This window comes from Pterocles gutturalis, unplaced genomic scaffold (assembly GCF_000699245.1).
Source record: "Pterocles gutturalis isolate BGI_N339 unplaced genomic scaffold, ASM69924v1 scaffold26532, whole genome shotgun sequence".
Taxonomy (NCBI): Eukaryota; Metazoa; Chordata; class Aves; order Pterocliformes; family Pteroclidae; genus Pterocles; species Pterocles gutturalis.
Window position 1 is genome coordinate 27,846 of NW_010113595.1, and position 24,333 is coordinate 52,178.

Consider the following 24,333-nt stretch of genomic DNA (forward strand, 5'->3'; position numbering starts at 1 on the left):
ATATAAATAATATCTTCTTAGTAGTAGATCATTAAAGCTCACAGATCAAGTGAGCATGGGAGGAAGGGCAGCTACTAAAATGGCTGTAGATCATTTTGCAGCAGATTAAACTGGAAGAGCATGAGCTCTGAAAAGACCACTATAGTCTAAATTACTTCAGAGCAACTTGTGGAACTGTTTTGAGGTCGATCTTTAGGACAACGTATTGCAAGTATTCCTGTTGCAATGTACCAATGTGTCTCTTATGCCAGGGCTTGCAAGGGAGCTCCTGAGATGGAATGAAATGTTGTCCACCTACCTCTGTTTCTCTCCTAGCAAAATCTCTCTCAGACAGTCCAGGTGGCAAAAGTGCTGTTAAACCATTTACATAGAAAATCTTGTATGAAATATTTTGGGCTAGATTATCTGTATTGATCAACTTTCTTGAGTTATGGCCATAAAAATCAGGGCCCAGGACTTGCTTGCCAGAGTTTGTGCTGATACTTTTAAAATATTTAGTAAACAGCTTCTGCAGGAACTCTGCATTGCTTTTGTGGTACTCAGTGCCAGAGCTGTTCATTGAATCTATCATTCAGGAATCTTTGCACTATGATTTCTTTCCATTTTTTGGCTTTCACATGAAAAAGGAAAAGGAGATAAAAACACAAAAGCCCCTCAATGACCTTTGTGCTTGATGCCTTACTAACACCTTATTCCTGCAGCACTTGCATATAAGCAGTACTAATGAAAAACAACTTGTATGTAGCCTTCAGTCCTACTTTCCTATATATCAGAAAGCACAATGATGTTTACTAACACAGGTGTTTATTTTTCTCATGTAACCACACATTTGTTATCGCATGCAACCCTTACTGCTATGCGTATATGAGAAAAAAAATTAATGCCACACAAACTGAGGCAATATATAGACTTTTTCTGAAACAAGAAAAAAATTTATACAAAAACTAGCTATACAACAATGAAAAGCGTGAAAGACAGAAATAAAAGCAAAGCTAAATTCACTTTTATAGAAGACTTAACTCATACCATTCTTGAAGTTCAGGAGAAGGAATAAGACCTGCAGTACCGTTTTTGGAGTTCTCAAGTTTACCCTGCCACCAGTTGTGATCATCTTTGCTAATGATTTGGATAATATCACCAACTCGGAATCTGATGCCAGCTTCTTTGCAAGGAATGAGGTCATCCTTTGCTGGATCATATTCAAATTGTGCTCTAACATATATCTATAAAAAAGAGTTTAGAAAAGATGCTGCAATGTTATTACTGGTACAGTATTAAGAGTAACAGGTGAAAATTTAATCTGTGCATGTAGCTACACATACTGTTTGCAACAAGCAAAGGAAGAAACAGGATGGCAAAAACATAAGTTACAGCTGAAAATGAAACATAAAAAAACAAAACCCAGCAAAACAATGGAGACATATGATGTTATTTTGAAAGCTCATATCTTTTACATACTGTAAGACCTGAACAGCAAAAATGAACATGTAATAAAATTATAAGAGTCCCTCAAATCAATGTTAATGATTATGAATCATTACAGACTAAAACCCAGCAGCTTGCAACTTGAACTGTACTGTATTTTCCAACTGAAGTCCCATGATATATTTTAAAAATTTGTATGACAGTATAAAGGACTTGGGCTACCTTACTGATTTTTAGTACCCCTTTTCTTTCAGATTAAATAGGAATTCTTGTGTTGCACCTATCGCATGCAGTTACATGGGAGGAATCTGGGAATTCTCTGCATGGGTTTTTCAGTAAAAGTCCACTCCCATGCAAATGAAAACTAATGACTTGAGTCAGTTATGCTCTAAAGACTTTTAACAGAAGGAACTCAGATTCTGAGTTCACAATTTAAAATAATATACCAATCCTTGCTTTGCATGTTAGCGAGGTCTCAAGCCTAGGAAATAAAAGTGATCTCCAGTTCTGATTTCTAATTACAGCCTTGATGCATCCAAGGATCTTAAAATCGGATTGTCACGTCCAAGATGGGCAATTTCTACAGTTCATAAACTTAAAACATCACCCCATAGCATCGCAGACAGCCATGTATAGTCTACTGCTGATTTTCTTACTAAAAATGGACTAGATTTAAAAAAAAAAAATTTACACTACAAAGTAATATCCTTCATTTAAGCTGTAATAAACACTTTTCAACTTTGCTCAAATTCTGCTCCAAAAATAGCAGTAACTATGCAGTGTTAGCACTATTCATGGCACTATAAAAATGTCATTCCTACAGTAATCCAATCTGCAGCCCAACATCTGAATAAATTAACTTAAAAATGGCTAGTCACTACTATCTTGTACCCGATGCATTTTTATCTGTTTACAGTGAGAGCATCAGATGGTAATACCAATATAGAACACAAATCTTAGTATACTAAATCTGACCCTTATTCTGTTGTGCATTGAGTGTGTGAGTTTAGACAAGCAGCTTAGCTTCTTTTAGTCACCTGAAAAATGGGATATTTTGAAACCAACTATGTTTATTTAGTAATTGGCTTTCTATGAAGTAATCAGTATTGAACCAATCCCTTATTTCCCCTCAACCTTATCTAACCTAGGTCTAGAAAACTGAGCAGGATTTTTATAATCTATAAGCTTCCCTGGTTTTCAAGTCCCTGCTCCAGTGTAAGCCACTATCCTCCATATACTGGCGGTTCACGGAATGTTACAGACTTCCTTAGAGACAGCAATGTATCTGTTATCCATGCCTTTACTGTCTTCAAGGATGACAAGCTACCAGAAAAATTTGCTGGTTCAACGGGAAAAGACTCTTGAAAAAAACAGTTAACTATAAATGGTGCGAGTACAAAGAACACCATTATTCTCATATTGCCTTGAACAAACTCTCTTCTCCTGGGAAAAATATGAGAGGAAAACCAAAACCTAACACAACAGCTGGGAAGGTCTTTCACGCAGCCTTTCCAGTACTACATTCAGGCAGCTGGAAGCTTCAGAAGACAACAGAAAGTCAAAAGAACCATATAGCTGTAAGCTTTAAAAATGGGAAACAAAGTGAGAGCAATCCATCCTTGTAATAGATATTCCAGCCAACTTAACCAGACAGCAGTATAAAAAGATTGTCAAAGACAACAGATCATGGAGTCCATTGACTCTTTTGAATGGAATTGCAAGAGTTATTGTTAAAACCCTTGGTAGAGGAAGTGGTTGAATCCACAGTTATGATTCAGAGGCAGATTTTAGAGGGGCTATATATAAATGGAGAAGTTTCTGAAGATGAATCACAAATCACTTGATGGTATGTGTTGATTTGGAAGCTGCAGTAAAAAATATATATTCTGAAAACTGCAAAGGGAATCATAGGGAACCCTCTGCAGAGCCCTTAAGGGCTTTCTTGGAATTCTCTGGAGAAGGAAGTTCGTTGGTCCATGAGGACACACACTGCAGTCAAGGCAACAAAGTTAAGGGAAGTTACTGAATCTGGGCCTTAGGACTGAAAATGTAAGAGGCTATCTTCAGACTTATCAACTCTTAACAGAAACTGTCCTTAAAGTTTTCTTTGAAGAGCTTTCTTAACGTTAGTAACTAGTTACAGACCAACTCAAGTTTTAGAATCTTTGTCAGTACAATGTTTTAGAATAGAGTATTAGACACTTGCCATACTAGTCTCCATTTCAGCTAAAATATAAATCTGAGCTTTCCTCTAAGATGAGAATCTGCACAGGTCACTGCACAACAGTAAGTCTATTAATGCATTCTGAACTAAAAGAACATCTCCAGTTAAATTTACAATGACTTTGCAACTCTCACACACATGGACACATGAAAAAAATGCTATTTTGAATTAGCCACAAACAAATGAGTTAAAAAGAAAAATGAAAATAAAAATGGAACAAATTTTCCAAGATTCAGTGTTTTAGTCCAGCACATACAGAATATGAGGGGGAAAAAGATAAGCAGGGATGTTCACTAGCAGCTAAGTTTACAAAAATTCCCATGGAGAATAGCTATTCACCTGTCGTCCTTTTGGTTGTGTAGTCGATGGCAAGTCCTGCAGAATAAAGTCAACCCAGGAGAAGAAATTTTCATTTTACTTTTTAAGGGTATACAACACCATTTGTTAGTGATTCATACTATATTACAGCAAAATGGTAAGTCAGACAAAAGTATAAAGCATTGACCCATTTTTAGAAATATTTTTTTCTTAAAGAAAACTCAAACCCAGGCTGTTTAGCAGCAAGCTGAAGAAAGCAGGTAAAAAGTTTAAGCAGATAGAGAATGTGCTTTTAATAAATACTTCAGCATCTTCAACACAAAAGCACCATCAAGTGAAAGAGGCTCTTTATGTGAATGCCTTTTCCACTTAATACTTAGTCTTGTTTTTAAAAGAGAAGGATGACTACTATAAATATTAACAATTTCATAATCAAAAATGTATAATGTAATTAATTGTGCTGAGGAATAAGATTGTAACTGCTAACTGTGTTACAAATTCAATTTAATTAACAAAAATTTCTTTAATTTTTCATTCACAATTATTTTTTATTGTATTAATTAATAAGCATTTTACCTTGTGGCAAATGATTTCTAAGTCGTAATTTTTTAATAGTTTAAGGAGCAGTTACTAATTTTTTTTTCTTTAGCTAGCCCCCATGAACTCCTGATATTGACAACACTCTTACTGAAGGAACTTGCATGTACAGTTACTACGTTGGTCCAAACAATGACAAATGATAAACAACACAAATTTTAACATTAATATACTTCAGAAAAACAGGAGATCAACAGCACCTTTCTGCCCGAATACATACGAAACAGAAGTACTTTGTGTTAAAGATGTGATAATCATAGCTTGGTTTGTAGTGCAGTTTTAAAGCCACTTTCTTTTGCTTTTCATATCCAGGCAAGGCTCATATTTCACAAAGTATGTGCACGTACCACAACAGCAGAGGGCACACCAATTCGTTAACTCAGATAGCGGAAACCAGTACATGTTCCAGAGGGCTCTCAAAAAACAAAAAGTCTATAATGTCCTGAAATACCAACTGCACAGTTATTCTTTCTTCAAACACTGCTTCCAAAGTTCAAGATGGAAATCAAACTTCCACTTTGCTTGCTTTTGAGGAAACTGCTAACAATGACTTAAGGATGACTGAAGTGTCACATTACAGTCATTCACATTTAATTCACTATATGGCTTTTAATGAGAATATGTTGGAAAAAACTCTTAAAAAAAGAAAATGGGGAGTTACATAAAACCTTGGTTTTATCAGCAGGACAAAATTTTCCACTGACCACACAATAAGTATAACAGTAATGGCAGATGAGCACCAACAAAAATTTCACACTTTCTCTGTGTGGAACTGGAAATCTTACCGAAACAGAATTGTTAGTGCTGCTATGACCATTAGCTGGGGACTGTCTGGATGTAGAGGGGGAATCTCTCTGAAATAAGACACAAGGTTCATTAACAACACAACACTATCACAGGAACACAGATATATTTAAAAGAACAGTTACATCCACAGCCTTATAACCATTTGCTTAGCTGCTTTATCTGTGAAAGTTTCCACACTGCAAACTCCATAAATCTTAATTTTTTTTCTATAGTTTAAGATTCAAGGCTTGACATTTTGATGTATCCTAGGTAATAAATATTTTTATATTGCCTGAGCAATCAAACAGCTTTTTTTTTTTATCAGGTATTTGGGACCTCTCGGATCTCATGTTGTTGACAACGCTAAAGGCCATGGGTCATACTGGTGTCTTTGTCAAAGGTAATTACCAGAAAGTTACAGGCTGAATAAAACTTGGAACAGAATGAGGCATTTTAAAGACACTTCTAAATCTTTTTTCAGCTATGCGGTGGAGGTCAGTGTTGATTAGTTTCTATTCTGTGAGATGCACCTATATGCAGTGTCTCCAAGACACTGAAGCTAACACATGAGAAGGAATTTGGATACTCTCTTCTCCCTCCTCATCCATTTTACAGCATACTGTTTTTTTTTTTTTTCTTTTTTCTTTTTCCTGCCAACATTCTTATGGGCTTAAAAACTTTAAGCTTTGCCAAAATATATCACTTTAAAAAAAGCCACCTCTCTTAACTCAGACTACCAATGTGGTCCTAGACTTCAGTGAGGAGACAGAAGATGCAGGGTGCATACCAAGAAGTTCTATAGAAAGGATAATAGGAGTTTTGACTGGGTCTTGCAGAGGCAGGGAAGCTGCTTGTAGAGTAATATTTTTCACATGCTATTTTGATTGTACAGCACTTAATTCTGTAAGATCAGATAATTGAGCCACCTATTTAGGAAATAAATTCACTCATACATTAAAAAAAGATAAAAATCCCCTCTACTCCCAAAGGAATTTTGGAATATTATATTCCATGTCAAAGGTCAATTTAGGCATGTCTGATGATTTTATATAACATAAAGGATAGCAGAGAAAAGGGCTAAAAGAGTTCTCAAAGAAAAACAAGTTATCCCTGTCACATTTTATCAATATAAGTGCCCTTTGTGAACAAATTAAAAACAAGAATTGCAGCTAAACTGTTCATGCAACAACATTAATCAGGTAAAGGTCCTCTACTAATATTCTCTAACTTACACTAATCATGCGATAGCACTCATAGCTATTTAAAACTATCAAAAAAAGTTAAAATGATGGGCAATACTTTATTACTCTTATTTCCCGTACGCTTGATGTGCAACAAACTTATTTATAGCTTCTGAACTTTTTTTGTGGACTCACTATATATATTATTTCATAATAAGTTCCATATACAGCTATCTACATGCTTGCTTTGATTTTAATACATTTGAGGACAGATCTGACATTTTTATGGCTATAAAATTATTGTGGTTCAAAGTACTTAAATCTGTATACTTCTGCTAGATGCATAAGAACAAAATGCTTATTTGGCTCTCACAGTTGCCTGCAACATGTAACAGACTGGGGGAAATCAGCTCTAATACTATTTACTAAATCACTCCAGCAAAACAAGTTTAAAATCTTCAAATGAGACCAAATAAGCTATTCACTACTGCAAAAGAAAAGAAAAAAAGAAAGAAGAAAAGCCTAAAGGAACTGTTATTAATTTAGTTTGTGTATGGGATTATCAGCATCACCTCTATCAAATAGCAGCTAGGAGATGTTTTTCTCCAAAAAAAGCAGTGACTTCCTTTTTTTTATAGAGATTTTCTGCTTGCTCTGCAATTCTGTCTCTGTCAATTTCTCACTTTCAAGAAGAGGCGAAAAATTAATTTTACTTTTTTTTTTTTAATAAAAAACCTACTTTTTAATGATCTGCTTAGTCAGTGATGGTTTAGCAAGGGAAAGCTTTGGAAAGTGATGGAAGCACCCAAGTCATTAGGAGAAAAACAAGTTTAGAATAACTTGGAGAACGCCACCATTTTCAGACTCTCTCGAAGGCTCCTCACCCATTGAAGGAAATTTTCTTGGTTTGAGAATATTTTGATTTGATTTTTCAGCCAACAATTCTCAACAGAAGACAGCACATTACCCAGAGCAAATGTTCACCTTGTTAACATACTGAGGAAAATACACATTCTCAGTGCTACAGGTGATTTCAGTACTAACTGTAAGAAATTAATCTGCTAAGCTAGTCAAAAGGCATATTTACAATTTTTAAAAAATTAGGTAGTTCAGCCACAATTTCAAAGGCATTTAGATTCTTAATTTCCTAGGGACCTGGTCTTTCTTCAAAAAATATCAGACTCAAAATTAAGAGAAAAACTGTATTATGCACAGTCGAATCAGACAAATCAATGAGTAGCGAGATCCTTGTAGAATACTAGGACTGCTTAGAACTGGACTGGAAAACTTCAGCTTTGGTGGTGACTGTTTCTCCAGTAAATCAGAAAAAGCCCTATTTCTCCTGGGGAAAAGAGCAGAAAAACACTTTGAAGATCCAATGATTCTGAGTAATGTAGAAGTGTTATCATCATATTTCAGTATAACTTGACCATGTAGACTTCCCAAACACGTCTAGCCCCTAGCCAAATAACAAAAGGGCAGTCTTCTGGATCCATGCTTTTCAGTTCAAGCACTGCAGTTGAAGCCTTAGAGGAAACAATCACAATTATTTCCAAATGGTAGCAAAACTAGTTTCTTGTTGATTCCTTGCTCTTAGGTGTGGATTATGAATGATAAATCCATACATTTGAGATACAATCCTATAGCAGAAGTTAATTACATCTAACAGATGTGGCCTGATCAAATTAGATACTGACAAGAACAGCTAGACTAACGACACTGTCGCCAGAGCCACCAAAAAAAAAAAAAAAAAGAGAGACATTCCAAAAATCTGCAGATACATTTAAATTTAAGTCTTGCTCAAGGAATCTTTCTGAAAGTATTTTTAACTCAAATATAAAAAGGTTTAACACTATAAAAAGTCTTATAGTCTAAGCACTAATGGAAACATTGCAAGGCTAAAGGAAAAAAATCCATGATGATTACCACCAGATTTTTAAAATCTCATATAGATATATAAAAAGGTTTTTCTTCTTAATGAAACAAGTGTTTCACAAAGACAATCTGAAACATAAATATGTTTATAAGGAAAGTTGTTTGTAAAGAAAAAAAGAAAAGAAAAAAAAAAGTACTTCCCTTACCATTCTCACATATCTGACACTATAAAAAGTTACTCAGGGTGTTTTGTCAGTATGAAGTAAGAATGCAAGTGTAGCTAGAGCAAAATGCTTACTCAGTTGGATAAAGCATTAGCTGAAATGTATAAACAGCATACACGGTCGTCAGCCATAAGAAGAATGTGTTGCAATAATTACTTAAGTTCACATTTAGGTAGTCTGTAATTTCCTGGGTATCTAAACCAGTAAACACAACATCCTGGCCACTATGTTATCTACATATCTCAGTAACTCCAGCCATTTGCCCCACCAATGACTAAACAGGTCACCCCACAGTACATCTGCTGATCAAATTCCTATACAAGGGAATTCGTAAGTATTATGTTTTCATACAAAGTCTGCTCCACAAAATAGAAGACCTGAGAACTAAGTGAAAGGCATGGGTGCAGCAAAAGCCACAAATCCCTAAAAAACTTGAAATTATTCAGTTGAGATTTTGGAAGCTGCCTAGTGACACTGAACTATCATTACATATTATAGGGACAGGACTTCCCTAAATATGCAAAAGTGGCATAATATTTAGAAAACATCACCACAACACTTCTCTTAAACGCTCACAAAAGAAGAAGAATATGGCAAGTGAGGTACAAATCTCAGTTATTTGAAAAACAGGTTCCCCTCAAAAACACCTCACCCATACCTTTATATATAAAGGCATATAGACAGATTGCATATAAAAGGCAGATTGTCTCTGATTCTACTAATATTTAGTTTTTCTTATTAAAAATTAACAAGATGTTTTGCAATACAATGATATGATCATGGCAGAAGCCTTTAAGGCTACCCCAATTACTGATTCTGTTTTATATTCCTCTTCTGGTAAAACTACACTATGTGAGCATCAGTCCAGGACTGAGGGGGAGGAATCAAACACAAATTTATAGAAATTTCTGAAATAATGTCAAACAATACCTTAACTAGTAAGATTATACTAGTGAGGACCCAATATCTCAGAATTTATCCTGCTAGAGAGCATCAGAAGCAAGATTTCTGTGTCTTAGCAACGTTATTCAGCGTTCATTTTTGGCCTTTATCAACAGTTAAGAATTTGATTGATCATCTAAATCATAATCTTGAAAAATTCTGTGAAATAAATTCTCTCTGTACCAAAGGACTAGTGATGCTTTAATAGGATGATTTTTAAATGTTGGCTTTTTGTGTATACTCAACAGTTGAAAAACCAAAGTCATAGGTGTGACTGAGCAGATGGAACAGACTCAGGCACCTCTGATTAAATGAATGCTAAATGCCACGAAGTGTGATAATTAGACATGCTTGCTTTTTTTCCTGTCTTTGATCACACATTTCTAACTTTGCTTTTTTTCCAAAGGAAGGTAAGAATCCATTTTCCTCTCTTCTGTGAAATAAATAGTCATGAAGAATCTAAAGACACAAAGCTAAGGAAAAGAGATGAACTGCTACTACTAAAATGACACCTAACAATATTAATTTAAAGCTGTATGCTGAATTATTTTCTCCAAATAATCATATTTCTAGCAGGTATCATTTCACCAGTTTCTGTATTTTAATATTGGGGTGAGATATCTTTTATTATCACTGTTATTTATAGCACAGAAGCCCGCACATAAATTTGTCAGCACACTCTAGAATTTCTATTTTTTTTTTAAAAGCCTTTGCATTTAATGAAAACCTTTTGCTTTCATATTTATACCTTTTAGGAAAATCAGCCTCATAGGTGAAAATTTGTCAGACGTTCTACCTCAAAAATCTCTTAGTTCTTGTTGACTTCTATTACAAGTATAGAAGGCAACCAAAAAGCAGTAATTTTTTCCTTTCAAACAGATTGTTCTAACAATCACAATAGCAGCTTCTGGGTGTTCTAGCATCTGCTGAGACAAAAACAATTAGGGTGAAATCACAGCTCTAATTAAGATAAGGTGCTTGACTTCAACAGGGATTGTGATTTCACTCTTGGAATTCTAATTTGGGAACTGTTTGCACAGTCAAGCATGCGGCACAGAAAGACTGGCACCATCTACATAGTGCATATGCCATCTGTACGCTTAAATTGGAACAGTATCTCTTAAGTAGCCATTTCCTAGAATTTAATTCCCTTCAGTTGCAATCTGGAACATAACTCTGTGAGAAAAAGGGAATTAAATGTTACTGTGCAAAAACCATAATACCAAGTTTCTAGCTCAACAAGAACTAATTCGAAATCTGTTTTTCTTCAGTAAGGACAAATACAATTTTTTCATGGAAACATAGTATTAAGCCACATGTAACTGTTACAGACACAAATTTACCTCAACAGGGTTAAACAGAAACCAATTCTTCAATTAACCCTTAACAGCCCAAAGCAGTAAAATAATGTTAATGCCCAAAAAAGGAGGATTGTTCCTCAGCTGAGGAACTTTAATAGACTTCCTGGAGAATGAGTTCAAATTGTAATTTTTTAAAAGGGGCTTCCTAAACGCGTGAGTTGAGGATCCCCTCTCCTATTTTTTTTTTTTTAAATAGGCTGTAAGGAGTTAGTTAAGGTGCTGATGAGATGAATATGAAGACAGGGCTGAGTAGGTAGGTGGGACCTACTCCTGTTCCGTTATCTTTGTTGTAAAATTGGTGTGCGTGATCTAACAGGACAGGCAGAAACAATTTCCCAGAAAGCAGTAACATTCAGCCATCAGCAGGCAGTTAGTTACAGGACTGAGGAAGAAATGGGATGGTTCATTAAATTCATTACCTCACAGGATGAAGACTGCGTGCGATAACTTGGCACAATCTTAAACGTGATACTTCCACGCATTTCCCTCTGCAAAAACAGAAGAACATCTTTAAAGATTAAGACACTGAAGATAGTATCTCCAAATCACTAATGCTTGAAAGGAAAGCACCATAGTTCGAGAACAGTGGTTTGTTTTCCTAAAGTAAATATTCAGAAAAGCTAAAATGCTACGGCTAATTTGTTGTTTCACTTATTAACAAATATCTATATCTTCTCTCATTAATCTGAAAGATAAGCATATGTTATTAGTTTGTTTGCCTCACCAGTTTTCAAATGCCTAGAACCTACAGCTGTATTTTAAGGTGAGAGATTCAGAGATCCGTAGGTTTCTTCCACGTCAATCTTTTCTTTGTACCTACATTCTTGTGATCCACAGAGTCTCTGTTACTAAAATTACATTTTCTTCCTTTTCATAATACATGTTAAATAGAAAAAGCATATTCAGTTTCTGGAAAGTTGGATGTTACTGTACCAAAGGTAGAAATGTAAGAAATAGTCTTTCATCAGAACAGAACATGGGACCTGCTAGTTTGCATTTACTATAGTATAAGAATATTCATAACAAGTAGTGACTGCAGAATAGCAGCAGATTGTGGCAACATATTAGCTCAGCCATATTTTCTTAAATGACAGTTTGAATATAAGTGCCACCACATGGCTGACAACTGCAGGACTTTTTCTGGGCAGAAAGGTAAGCAGATCACTTCAAGTGATTTGGAGTTCTTCCACTTTCTCTCTCTGGCTGGCTTACTGTGAGCCAAAAAACCACTATTTGCCTACACTCACTTAAGTTTGTCTGTATGGTTATGGATACAACAAAAGGGTTAGTGATAGCATCCAAAATAACAAGATTAGGGTTGTATGCAGAAAAATTTGCGAGTGTTATGGAATATCAACCTGACTCTACCAACAAAACCTAAGATGGAGTGTTTCTGCAAAAAGCCAGACTGTCTGAGCTCAAAATATTTTTTTTCTTTGTAACATCAATAACCATGAGCCACAATAATTATAAAATGAAAGAAGGGATGTTCCAGCTACATATAAGGAACACATTTTTCCCTATGATGTTAATTAAGTATTGGAATAGTTTGCCTGCCCAAAGAGGCACCTGCCCTGTCAAGCATCTGTCCTTGGATATTTTCAAGGCTTAACCAGACAAACCCCTCAGCAACCTCGGCTGAATTAAATGGTGAGCCTACTTTGTGTAGGAGATGGGACTGGAGACCTCCTGAGGTTACTCCCTGAATGGTTCTATGATTTATTCCTTTTATTTGTGTAGCAATTACACCAAATGTCAAGAAAAGTATCTTTTCTCTCATAGTATACTCGGTGACTATACTTGGTGTAGACTGAAGATTTAAAATGAGGGTATGATCTTTATATACTGACTTAGGATGAGTAATAGGAGGAAAGCAGTACTTTTTCTGTTATGTCAACTAGAGACAAGAGAAGAAACTACTGCATTTCAGCAAAAGAAACTCGGACATTAGAAAAAACTTTCTAAACTGTAGAAGAGTTATACACTAAAGTCAAATCCCCAGAGAGTTTGGGGAACCTCCCTTACTCAAGCTTTTTTAAGAGCTGGTCAGACATATATCTGTCAGGAACGGTTGGGTGTTAATAATATTTTCTGTGGGTCTAAATGAAATACATAAAATGATGCCCGGAGGTGCTTTCTAGACTAGATATCAGAAAGAAGTTCTTTACTATGAGGGTGGTGAGGCACTGGAACAGGTTGTCCAGAGAAGCTGTGGATGCCCCATCACTGGAGGTGTTCAAGGCCAGGCTGGATGAGGCTTTGAGCAACCTGGTCTAGTGGAGGGTGTCCCTGCCCATAGCAGGGGCTTTGGAACTAGATGATCTTTAAGGTCCTTTCCAACCCAAACCATTCTATGATCCTATGATTCTACCATTCCTGGGTATAACGTGCAAAAAGGCCACTGCTAAAAAACAGAGGAGAGCCTGTAGAAGGCTTTAACAGCTGAACACAGGAAGACTTTGTGTTACATGCACATGCAGACCATCGGGAAAAGAAGAAAAAGGGAAGTCACAATGCAATTACATAAAAGTTTTGTCAAAATAAGACTGGCATTTTATAAAGAAAATGAGGAAGATTTCATGCACTTACAAGCATTTTTTGTAGTTGTTCTACAGTTTGATTTGCCACACTGATTCCATTTATTTCTCGGATTTCATCCCCCACATGTAGTGTACCTGCAGAGTTAACAAAACATACAATCACCTCAGATGTGTTTTTACAAATTGAGATATTGGAAGACAGTACTAATAGTCATACAAAGACATAAATACCAAGTGATGTTAAAGTAAGTTATTTGGTTAGATTCCAAAAAGGACTTTAGTAGCTATGTATTAGCTACCAAATATTATGAATCTGTCTTGCAGAGCGTAGTCAATACACCAGCATGAGATGCCCAGGCACCCTATAAAGTACATGGGGAAAGTATCAGTCCCTTAGAAGGACACTGCAAAAACCCACACACTGCAAAGAAAGTCACCTGCAACTAGTCAGCTGGAAATGTTCAATAGAGATATTAAAGTAGTATTTTAACAGATGACACCTTAATGAAGTTTGGCTTCTGGACATAGTCTTAATTTTATCTGTCAGACTGCAATGTTTTTTAATTTCTCTGATTTTGATTTGCCATAGTTACAGTATGCATTTCCTATATGTAAACTTGACTGCAACTTGAACATATATGATTGGTGTGACTACCTGCAACGTCAGATGATGAAACAAATATGTACTTAGCTTAGGCAAGTCATAAACTGATCTGCTGAAGTTGGGATGGGAATGGCATGCTACAACATGGCTCTAAGATAGCAAATGAATTAATTATCTTCAGGATTAGAAGCAACCTAGGAGGCTCTTTTTGGATGATAATTTTGACTCAAGTAGCTCAAGCCTACCTAATTCTCCAGTAGTTCTCAAAAAAAGCTTCCGTGATTTATTATTAGCCAGAAGATGTTTTCCACATAATATGACAAGACCATTTAGTTCACATACATTTCTGCTGTGTGATTTAAATAATTTGTGCAAGTATCCTCTTCTAAATATTGTACCTAATACAATTACTGTACCTAATATAATTAATCTTACTTGGAGAACTATCAACTGGCAAACATTTCCTGAACTAAAAGAGATCTATTGAAATTGTCAAACGATTGACTTGAAAAAAGTCAATCAACCTGAATCCTGAAAAATCCTTAAAATTCTTTTCCTGAACCAAAATAGTCAGTTTTTCCAAAGAATACCATGCTAGCAAAACTTTCAGCTGGACAAACATATGAAAATCAAAGTGCGTGCCCACTAAACACAAGCACAGCCTGTACCAAGGAGAAGAATCCTGAAAAGCTATGTTGCTATGATTCCTTTTGGGCTCTCTTCTGCAAAACAGAAGCTCACTTGGCAGTGCTACAGGAGAGAGATGAAAGCTTACAGGAATTATCAGTACTCTCAAGAGTAAGTCCTTCAGCCACATTAAATGCTCCAAACAATTCTACAGAAGCTGATCTGCTGATAGTGAAATATAAAAAAGGACTAATCACAATTATTCCACTCTTCAGTGGAAAAATTATCACAATTAACAGTTTACTGAATGTGAATGCAACAGTCCTGCATCTGAATTTCAAATTAATCTAGTTTACATCTAGACTATTAATGACCAAATTTCCAGTGAAACACTATGAAAGTTCAGTTTTGGCAGACTTTCTCAGGAAGGCATTCAATACCCAATTCTTAAAAAAAAAATTAGGCTCTGTGCTGACTGTATCATGCCAAAATTAAACTGTGTTTGAAGTGAGTGTAATTGCTATTAATCAATAATACTGAAACAGCACGTGCATATGCCTTGGAATAGTATAAAGGTTCTTTGGCGTTATTCAAAATATAAATCTGATGGAATTAAATATTAGAACAGGAATCAGACTCAGTAATATCCCTGTATCAAATAATTTCAACAGTCCACTTAAATAAAATCCCCTCTTCTGGAGCACTTCCCATTTCTGTTATTCTGACAGAAGTGAATATTGTGTTCATGACTGGAATAGAGCAGTATACATAAAAGTTGGCAATAAAGAATGAACATTTAGCAGTAGGTGGTCATTCTGTTTTGGGGGGTGGATGCATTGATAAACCATAGGAAGACATTTTCAATTTAAGGTAAGAGACATTATTTGCAGAAACTTTTTACTCTTTATAAATATTATTGTTGGAAAAGAGTATTCTTGACATCTTTGAATAATGAGTTCTCTGTACCATTTGTAGCTCCCATAATACCTATACTTAACCATCTAAACCCCAACCATTGGGTTGCTTTTGGTTCCTTTTCTATTGGCAGTGCAGTGTTTATTTAGAATTTAAGATATTCACGACTTACTGATGTATAACACATCTGTAATAACAAAGAATGGATGTATTTCTGAAGTAAATGTTTTCCTTCTTTGTCTTTGCAAGTCAGGGTGGAGACAGCTTTAGAAAGTGTGTGCTCTTGCACTGCACAGAAGTATGAGAAATCCTACCCTATTAGGAAGAAGACAGGACAAATTCTTGGAGTCCCTATTTGGAAACACGTTTTATAGCCAAAAGAAAATTCTGTAACTTGGAAAGTGAAAGACTGTGAATGTATAATAATATTTTCACCAAGTAATCGCATACATTTTGTTAGAATTGAAGAAGCATTATCAAGGGTATCAGTGTTTGAAAAATTGGTGTGAGTTTTACATTAAGTCACTTTGAGAATGTAGCGTAGACAACAGCGTACAACTGCTATTTTTCTGGTGAGGTTAAATGGGCAGCCAGTAAGTCCTCTCTCTTCTTTGGAAATATTTTAAAATGCCATATTGGGACCTCTTCTTAATGCATCTTAAGAATGAATTCACACGTAAGCATATATGCCCCAAAACCAGTCAGCAGCAAAAAAACTATGGGTTAATCAACTCCAGTCAGCAGCAAAAAAACCTATGGGTTAATAAACTGAGGGCTGCTAAGAACTCAGAATATATGCAGATCCCATGAAAATAAAATTTACAGTATAATTAGTCTAAACAGAATACACAGGTAAAAAGTGAATGGACAACTGAGCTAAGGTAAGGCTCAGACACAAAGGTGAAAGCCAAGACAGAAATAAAAGCCTGAAATCTAAGATACAATTAATTTATTTATCCTAAAAAAGCAGACAAGTCAGCACAAAGACAATTTTTAATGACTGGAACTGGTGTTTAATTTTAATTGAGCTCAATCCTCTGGAAGGTGCAAGTAGATAGCATCTTTACAAGCCTATCTCCCTACTTCAACTTCCCTACCTTTTGAGTCAGGACAACTATAATCAGCAGTACTAGATACAGGTGGCATAGACATACGAGGTAACTTCACATCAGCTGCTATTTTGTGTTTGGGAATTGTGCAGTCTGTACTTAATATTGCTAGACCTGAAATTATATAGTTCCTGTAACCCTCCCCGTAGATGTATTATCTAGTCATTGCTGTTATTGCCTGGTGGTTTCCCATATAGCAAGAGGAGATAGCAGAAAGAACAACATAAAAAAAACCAACCCTGGAACAAATAAAAGTCACAGACCCTGTCAACAGGATTCAAGGACATGCAACTTACACTTGCATTTTTCTATTCAGTAAAAATATTCTAAATATAGGTATTTTGAATGAAGCAGTGAAGCTAAGAGGCATCAAGAGCACTAACAAAATCAGAAACATTATAAAAAAGATGACAATACCACAGAAACACTGAAGTACAGTTCATTTTCAAACTAAACCTTTGTGCAGAAGAGCCACCTTAATTAGATGAAGCAGATATAGAACGGGTTAAATTGCCTATTTTTTTAGAAACAAAAGACAATTAAAAAGAAAATAACAGTGTTCTAATGGGCATTGTTTTTTTACCCAGTTTTAACAGATATTAAAAGTTTTATTACCCCCATTATGGAACAGTCATGTGAAACAATGCTCTGCAGAGGATCACCACTACCTATGTACAGTTGGATGAAAACCTTCTTCCTGCCAATCTTAGAGCAACGTCCTCTTAAAATTCAGTTTTAGAAGCCAAATAAATTTCAGTTCAGAGGGTCCTCTAAAGAAAAATAGAAGTCTATATGAATTGTACCTTTGCTTGTATGAAAAGTTTTGTCTTTCTTCCTTCTTGACAGGTTTAATCATGTCAAGGTGGCAAAGTGAATACATAAGGGAAGGACTGTTGTACCCTTTCCCTGTTTCATGTTTTGTCTTCCTAGTTAGCCGTTCCTAGCTTCCTTTGAAATAGAACAGGAGGCTAGAAGGAATTTTGGTCTGACAAATGATAAAAACTTCTGTCTTCATCAAAATAAAAAGATGGTAAACTGGATAAACTAAAGTAAACCTTTTAAGGGCACAATCAAAACTTGCAGCTAACAACCTAGCAGGGACGTCTATTTGTTTAATACAGGACAAAGCCCAGCTATTTTTGGACATCTGGACACAGAAAATGGAAAAATGGAAAAAAGGAGTAGACCAGAGATGAGAAAAGATGCATGTCTGCAGGGTTTGCTGTAGTAGTGAAAACTGAAAATAAAGATTCAAGTTCTAGGCACAATAAATATTTTTATTTCACAAATTATTTTTATGAGCCTCAATATCAAAAGTACAAACACCCTCAAGAATTGTGTGAAAGTATATAGAGAAATTTAAATTTTTTGTTAAAAAATGCTCTTCCATTTTGCAAGGAAAAGTACTGTAACTAATCTAAGGATTTTTTTTTTTAAAAAAAACAACAGATGATTAAGTACAGATCCAGAAATTATTGGCATTTCAATCTCTCACTGGGCTATACTCTCCTTAACCTAATTAAGGTCTAAATGAAACAAAGTGGGTCCTCATCTCAAAATGCCCAAAGACATCTGCACTGGTAACAAAGGCAGTTAACAGGACTCCATCCAGATACAGAGGTAGACTACTATGGAATAATAGCAACCAAAGTGAGGAGCATGTACTGTTACATGGTTTGTACAAAATGATCTAAATAATTGCATTTGAAGACAAAACTATTTATGACACATGATTACCTTGCCGGTGAATCATTCCTCCGTGCATAATTCTTGCCACAATGCAATGGTTCAGTTCATTCATTTTTAAAGTGATTCCCTACAAAAAGAAATGTTTATATTCTTACAATAAAATATTAAGCAGCGTGTGTCTTGAGTGGTTAAGAACAGTCACTTTTCCTAAAAGCTTGAAGGCAGGGTATAAATTTTAAGGTTAAAATAAAACCTTTGCCACTCAACATCAGCAATGAAAACAGATGATATTTATAAGTAAAGATGCAATAATTTAATACATGAGCATATAAGAGTCTGGTTTGTTAAAAACGTAATTTTGTATTGAAGTGCAAAGTGTTATTACAAGGTTGTTTTTAAACAAAACCAGCCCTAGTGATACAGCAGTAGTATGAATGCACACACAGCATTTCAAGTTAAGGATATACACAGGAGTATGAGTACCTACAATTGCTGCTTAACTATTTCAACTATACTGGCAATCCTACTTCAAAGTGCAGAAACTGCCATTAAAATAATACTGGTCTTTACCAGTATAGAGTCAAGAAAAATACTGAGGTTCCCTCCATACCATTGGTTCATCTGTGTTCTTCTGGAACTGGACCAGTCGAACTCGTGTTACATTCTCCATATCCATGTCGCCGTTGGCGCTTTCTGGAGAATCGCCATTTAAGTATGGAGAGGTGGGAGGAGGTGTAACTCTCAGCGCTTCATCACTGTAAACTTCATGTGCCACTACATCATGAGTTTGAAGTAAGGCCTAAAGGAGATTACAGCAACAAAATATCAGACTTCCATCATCTCTGATGCCCCCTACTTACTCCTCATAAGTATTTTTTGAAGTTTTCCAGAAATTAAAGGATATTCAGGATATTTGTGCCTGACTTTTTATATAGAAACTTTTCACTTAGAGAAGTCTAACATAAACTTCAGCAAACTGCAAATGCATGCACTCGTACCTAGCCTTTAAAATCTCCATAAGTAAATCTGATTTTCTAGTGTAGATACCTCAATGAGAACAATGCTGCTTCCCTCTCCACCATCTTCTTGACACCTGCAAGGTGTCAAAATTAATCCGTCTTTATTTATGTGCCTAGACACAGAATTAGGACACTATCCTGAGCAAACTATTCTCTAATAATCACCCTAGTAAAATGAAAATGTATTCAGACCCTGCGGAACTTCATTCTAATAAAGACAGACTGTGGATCTGTAACTACTGAAAGACTGAAATACTGTTTGTTGTTGTTTACTAGCATAATCAATTCCATATTCTCCCCTTCCTCTAGAGGATGGACCCAGCACAACCATACTGATCTGAAAATGCCTGATAAAAATTACAGTCTAAACCAGTCAACTACTCCAATACTATTTAATTAGTTTTATTCTGTTTCTTGATGCAAAGAATGTTACAACATGCAATTCATTAAATGTATTTAAATATCTTCGATAAGCAGAACAACTGAATATCTACGAACTCGAAGCTAGGGTAAAGACAAGAAGCCTGTATAACTGTAAAAAGTGTAACAACAGTATTATGAGACAAAAGTTGCACAAAGTGTAAACATTTCCAAAGCAATATTCAATAGTACCAGGCTTTTTTATGGCATGACATTCCACTGCTCTCCAGGAATCCTTAAGAGCTTTGTATCACATCCATTTAACATTTGCATTCAACTTTTAATAATGAGCATATTACTTCTGTCCAAGAACTAAATACAATTTATATGTGAACATGCTAGTTCTTCCCTTATACTAACTCATCAAGGACCAGAGACAGATCTTGCCTCTATAACCAAATGGATGGGTTTCTCAGACAAGGACTGATAAATCAAGCCTACTTCTTACAATATGTCTACAATACTAGAGATGTCAGCCACCACTGCAGTTAGGTCAATCTACATTGACATTGGTTAACATCTTCACAGAATCACAGAATGTTAGAGATTGGAAGGGACCTTGAAAGATCATCTAGTCCAATCCCCCTGCTGGAGCAGGAACACCTAGATCAGATCACACAGGAACGCATCCAGGCGGGCTTTGAATGTCTCCAGAGAAGGAGACTCCACAACCTCTCTGGGCAGCCTGTTCCAGTGCTCTGTCACCCTCACCGTGAAAATCTTGTTAATTTTAATTTCAGTGCTCATAGCTCTTAACTTGCAAAACCCATCAATCTTGCAAGGGCTGAGACTGACCATCTAGAATTTGTTTTGTCAGAGAAATCTGACTCTGCAACGTCTTAGTCTTCAATTAAAATGTTTAAGCACAACTTAAACTCAAAAAAAAGATAAAAAAACATCTCTACAAGATGTATTTCTGAAGTAAAATCCAAGGCAGAAATAATTCCCTAAACTAGCAATGCTCTGCCCACATTCCCTCCTCTTTTTCCAGTGTTTCAAGCCCACCTATACAAATACTATTTTTAGTTACATACTAAACTGTATCCACATTTTCTGTTTCTCATTTTGTTAACCACTAAGCTCAAACTTGCAACAATTTCTCTGCATTAGTCTGTACTACTGAAGCAATGTTTTATATTTAGAGATCTGGACCATATATGTAAGTTAAACCACTTCAGATCAATTCTTAATTTGATTTAGTTGGTTGTAAACTTTGGTGTGAATGCTCCTATATAGGCTAAGGGATTTAGCTTCTCATTCTAGTATCTGAAAACTGTTTGCAGTTGTCCCAAATAAGACAAGAGAATCTATGTGCAATCATGCCTTAGCTCTGCCTGTTACAAACAACATCCATTGTAGGAGTGCACGTGGCCTTAGGTTTGCATGCAAGCACTCTTTAACAGAGTAGGGCGACCTTCTGTGCTTCCTTCAGCTCAATCTACTCAAAGCTACTTACTGAACTTCAGGTACAGGCACCTGCCTGTATCTGTTATATGCTCCATGCTTTAATATTACATTTCATATGCAATTCAGGGCCTTACAGTTGTTTCACATCAAATATTTGCTTTGCTTGATACCATATTTCTAGCAATAACATACAACTTGTAGGAGATCGAAATATGGTACTTTGAACATTTTTAAAGGTTCATAATTATGCTAGATGACTTCTGAATGTGTTAACAAAAATCAACACAAATTCAGAAACATCAGAAATTAAAGTGCAGCAAGCTCAATTTAAATACTGACAACATTTACTGCCCACAAATCAGGTTTGTGAAATACAGTAGGAGTTGATATGTACAAGCTATTGATTTATTGTAAAATAACGTTAAATTAACACTTATTTTGAAATGACTTAACACACGTGTATCCTAAAAAGACCCTGGGAAAAAGAAAAAGCAGGACACCAGCTCTACCTAATAACATCCAAAAGGATTCATCCTTCTTTCAACGTGCAATGCAGGTCCCCCCAAAAAGACAGTGAAACTGCTCCATAATTAGATTACTCCAAACTGCTGACAGTTTTCAGCACAGTAGTGGGGGACCAACAGTAGTACTAATAGAAACTATTTTCCCAGAGCAGCAGATTAGAAATATTTATTAATAGGTATATTGTATTGTATGCAGTTTTATCACCTACAGATTTTAGGGAGAACTTACTGAACTTAAGTTTTCTAATATAAAGAATATTAAAAAAAAACCAACAAAAAAACCCCCCAACAAGGGCAGCATTTGCTTACCATGAAATGAGGTTGTGTTAAAATACGCTTTAGCTCCTTTGCGTCATTGTTCTCTGGGTAACATGAAATTTCTTCCAATACCTGCAAAACAAGTAGGAAAAATGCCCATAGTAACTTTCTTTTAAATAAAGCTATTAATCAAACAAATGAAAGCCCTCACTGCTCAGTCCAAATATCTCCAAATGATTATACAAAATAATGTTTTTGATGGGAAAGGGCTTAGGAGAGCGTGCCCCTCCCCACTCTCCCACTCCAAGAGAATAAAATACCTCATTTCAATTTTCTTTCTGAAAGAGATTAAAGCAGAAATTTGAAGGAAACAGTTGCTCTTTTTTCAATTGACAGTATTCCTCCAACAGCTACATATATGGAGACAGAAATGAAGCGCTAACTTACAGGTGACACACATCACCACCAACAATTGCTACTTTCACACATTGTCTCAACTTATTAAAACAATCAGTTTAAAAGCAGAATTAAAAATACCTACAAAACCTTCTCTCCACAAATTAAATTGTTAAAGACATCAAGTGTAGGTGGTCCATCTGCTACCCCACCTCCAAGTTTTAGATTTTATAATGGCTGAGCCATACTTCACCTTATTACTGGGTGAAGGAGGAGGCGGGAGGTATTTGCCTGCAATCTGAAACTTTCACCTTTATTTTCCACATGCAACTACTTGGATGATGAAAGCAGAGTATTTTGCTTCTGGAAGCACCTCCCAGGATTTACTGCCAGGAAATTTTGCAGAATAGGACTTCAGGGTGTCTATCAGTGTGACTGCAGTTATTACACAGTGTTTCGGTCTTCCTGTTCATTCTATTTTAATAACATTATAAACAATATTTTTCTGTGACTTTACCCCCAACAACTGAACTTATTTTTACTGATATGTAACACAAGTCCTTTTTTTTTTTTTTACTACTTGCAATAAATAAACAAATAAAATACAATTCCTCAGGCATATGAATTAAGAACATCTGTGTCTATTTATCTTTCATCTTAATGGGCCACCATTGCATTTCTAGGTCTGCTTTTCTTAGAACTATAACAAACTTGCTTTTTCAATTTAAAAAACTGATACCTAGAAACATATCTTTTTTTTTGTGACTATGTAATACATAAACTGCATATGAAAGATATTGCATTTACCCAAAAGGAGTACTCCTTTTAAGACCGCTATCACTGCAGCAAAGGTTAAATGATGAAACTGAGTAATATATATAATCCTTACAGACATAATGGAATTCTGCAAGTTTATGCAACATGTTATGTAATTTAAGTAAGCAATGGTAGAATTCCAGAAATAATTCAGATTATGAGCCAGAATACATATTGGTATTTTCTTCTTAATGAAGAAAAAAATTGTTCCATGACAAATATAATCAAACTTTCAGAGTAAAAAAAAATATATATTTTAAAGCCATTACCTCTTTGGCTCTCTGTACAGCATCACTTGGAGGATTCCTGATTTGTGGTGAAGATTTTGTGTTTATTTTGTCATAAAGCTGAAATAACAAGAAAAGGAACTACTGAAACAATATGCTACTTTATATAAAAGTAACGATGAGCACTGAGAATAGCCTACTTATGCTACCATGATTAAGAGGATTGTTAAACTGCAAGTCCCACAGATGTTTTGTACACAAAATCTAGCAGCTTGCGGTTTTGGCTTTTCATTTTTAAACATTTCCTGATTTGAACAGTGCCATAGATTCAGAGTTCATAGGATGACATGGGAAAGTTCAAGAGGTTAAGGGATTCTGCAAACCTCCCATGCTTTTTTCCACAGATTTACAGAAACTATATTCTTCTACTACAAGTGATCCTATGAATCTTGAATAAATGCTATAAATTATACATTCTGCTAACAATCAAATCAATCTGCATATGCCATTTTTCTCAATAAATCAATCATCAAATGGTAATTTAAATAAACATCAGAATATGGGAAAATGCTCTTGAAGACAGAACACTACAAAAGCCAAAGCCTTTGGAAAAGAGAAAACCAGATCTTTCCAAGAAAGAGGACTCACAAAAAAAGAGCACCCTTATTTTACTAGGATATTCTATTGGACAGGAGAATGCCAAGGCATTTAGGACAGGAGAATGTCAAGGCATTTAAATAGGAAATCATAAACCTTACAAGTAAATTATTTTTTAAAAAAAATTTTAAACAATGGAAACAATGTCACATCCAAAAACCAGTGCCTGCAGGACAGTTACACCACTATCTT

General features: G+C 35.5%; 1 protein-coding gene across 1 annotated transcript in view; it reads right to left on the bottom strand.

Moving 5' to 3' along the window:
• CASK (calcium/calmodulin-dependent serine protein kinase (MAGUK family)) overlaps positions 1-24,333 on the bottom strand; it is a 71,334-nt gene that overhangs the window by 17,302 nt on the left and 29,699 nt on the right. The window contains exons 5-13 of the mRNA XM_010074570.1: positions 23,527-23,604; positions 22,097-22,177; positions 19,028-19,216; positions 18,466-18,544; positions 13,523-13,608; positions 11,353-11,421; positions 5,350-5,418; positions 3,989-4,024; positions 1,027-1,223 (exon numbers count right to left, since the gene is read on the bottom strand). Coding sequence (XP_010072872.1) covers positions 1,027-1,223; positions 3,989-4,024; positions 5,350-5,418; positions 11,353-11,421; positions 13,523-13,608; positions 18,466-18,544; positions 19,028-19,216; positions 22,097-22,099 — 728 coding nt within the window. The 5' untranslated portion in view covers positions 22,100-22,177; positions 23,527-23,604. The remainder of the gene's footprint in view (positions 1-1,026; positions 1,224-3,988; positions 4,025-5,349; positions 5,419-11,352; positions 11,422-13,522; positions 13,609-18,465; positions 18,545-19,027; positions 19,217-22,096; positions 22,178-23,526; positions 23,605-24,333) is intronic.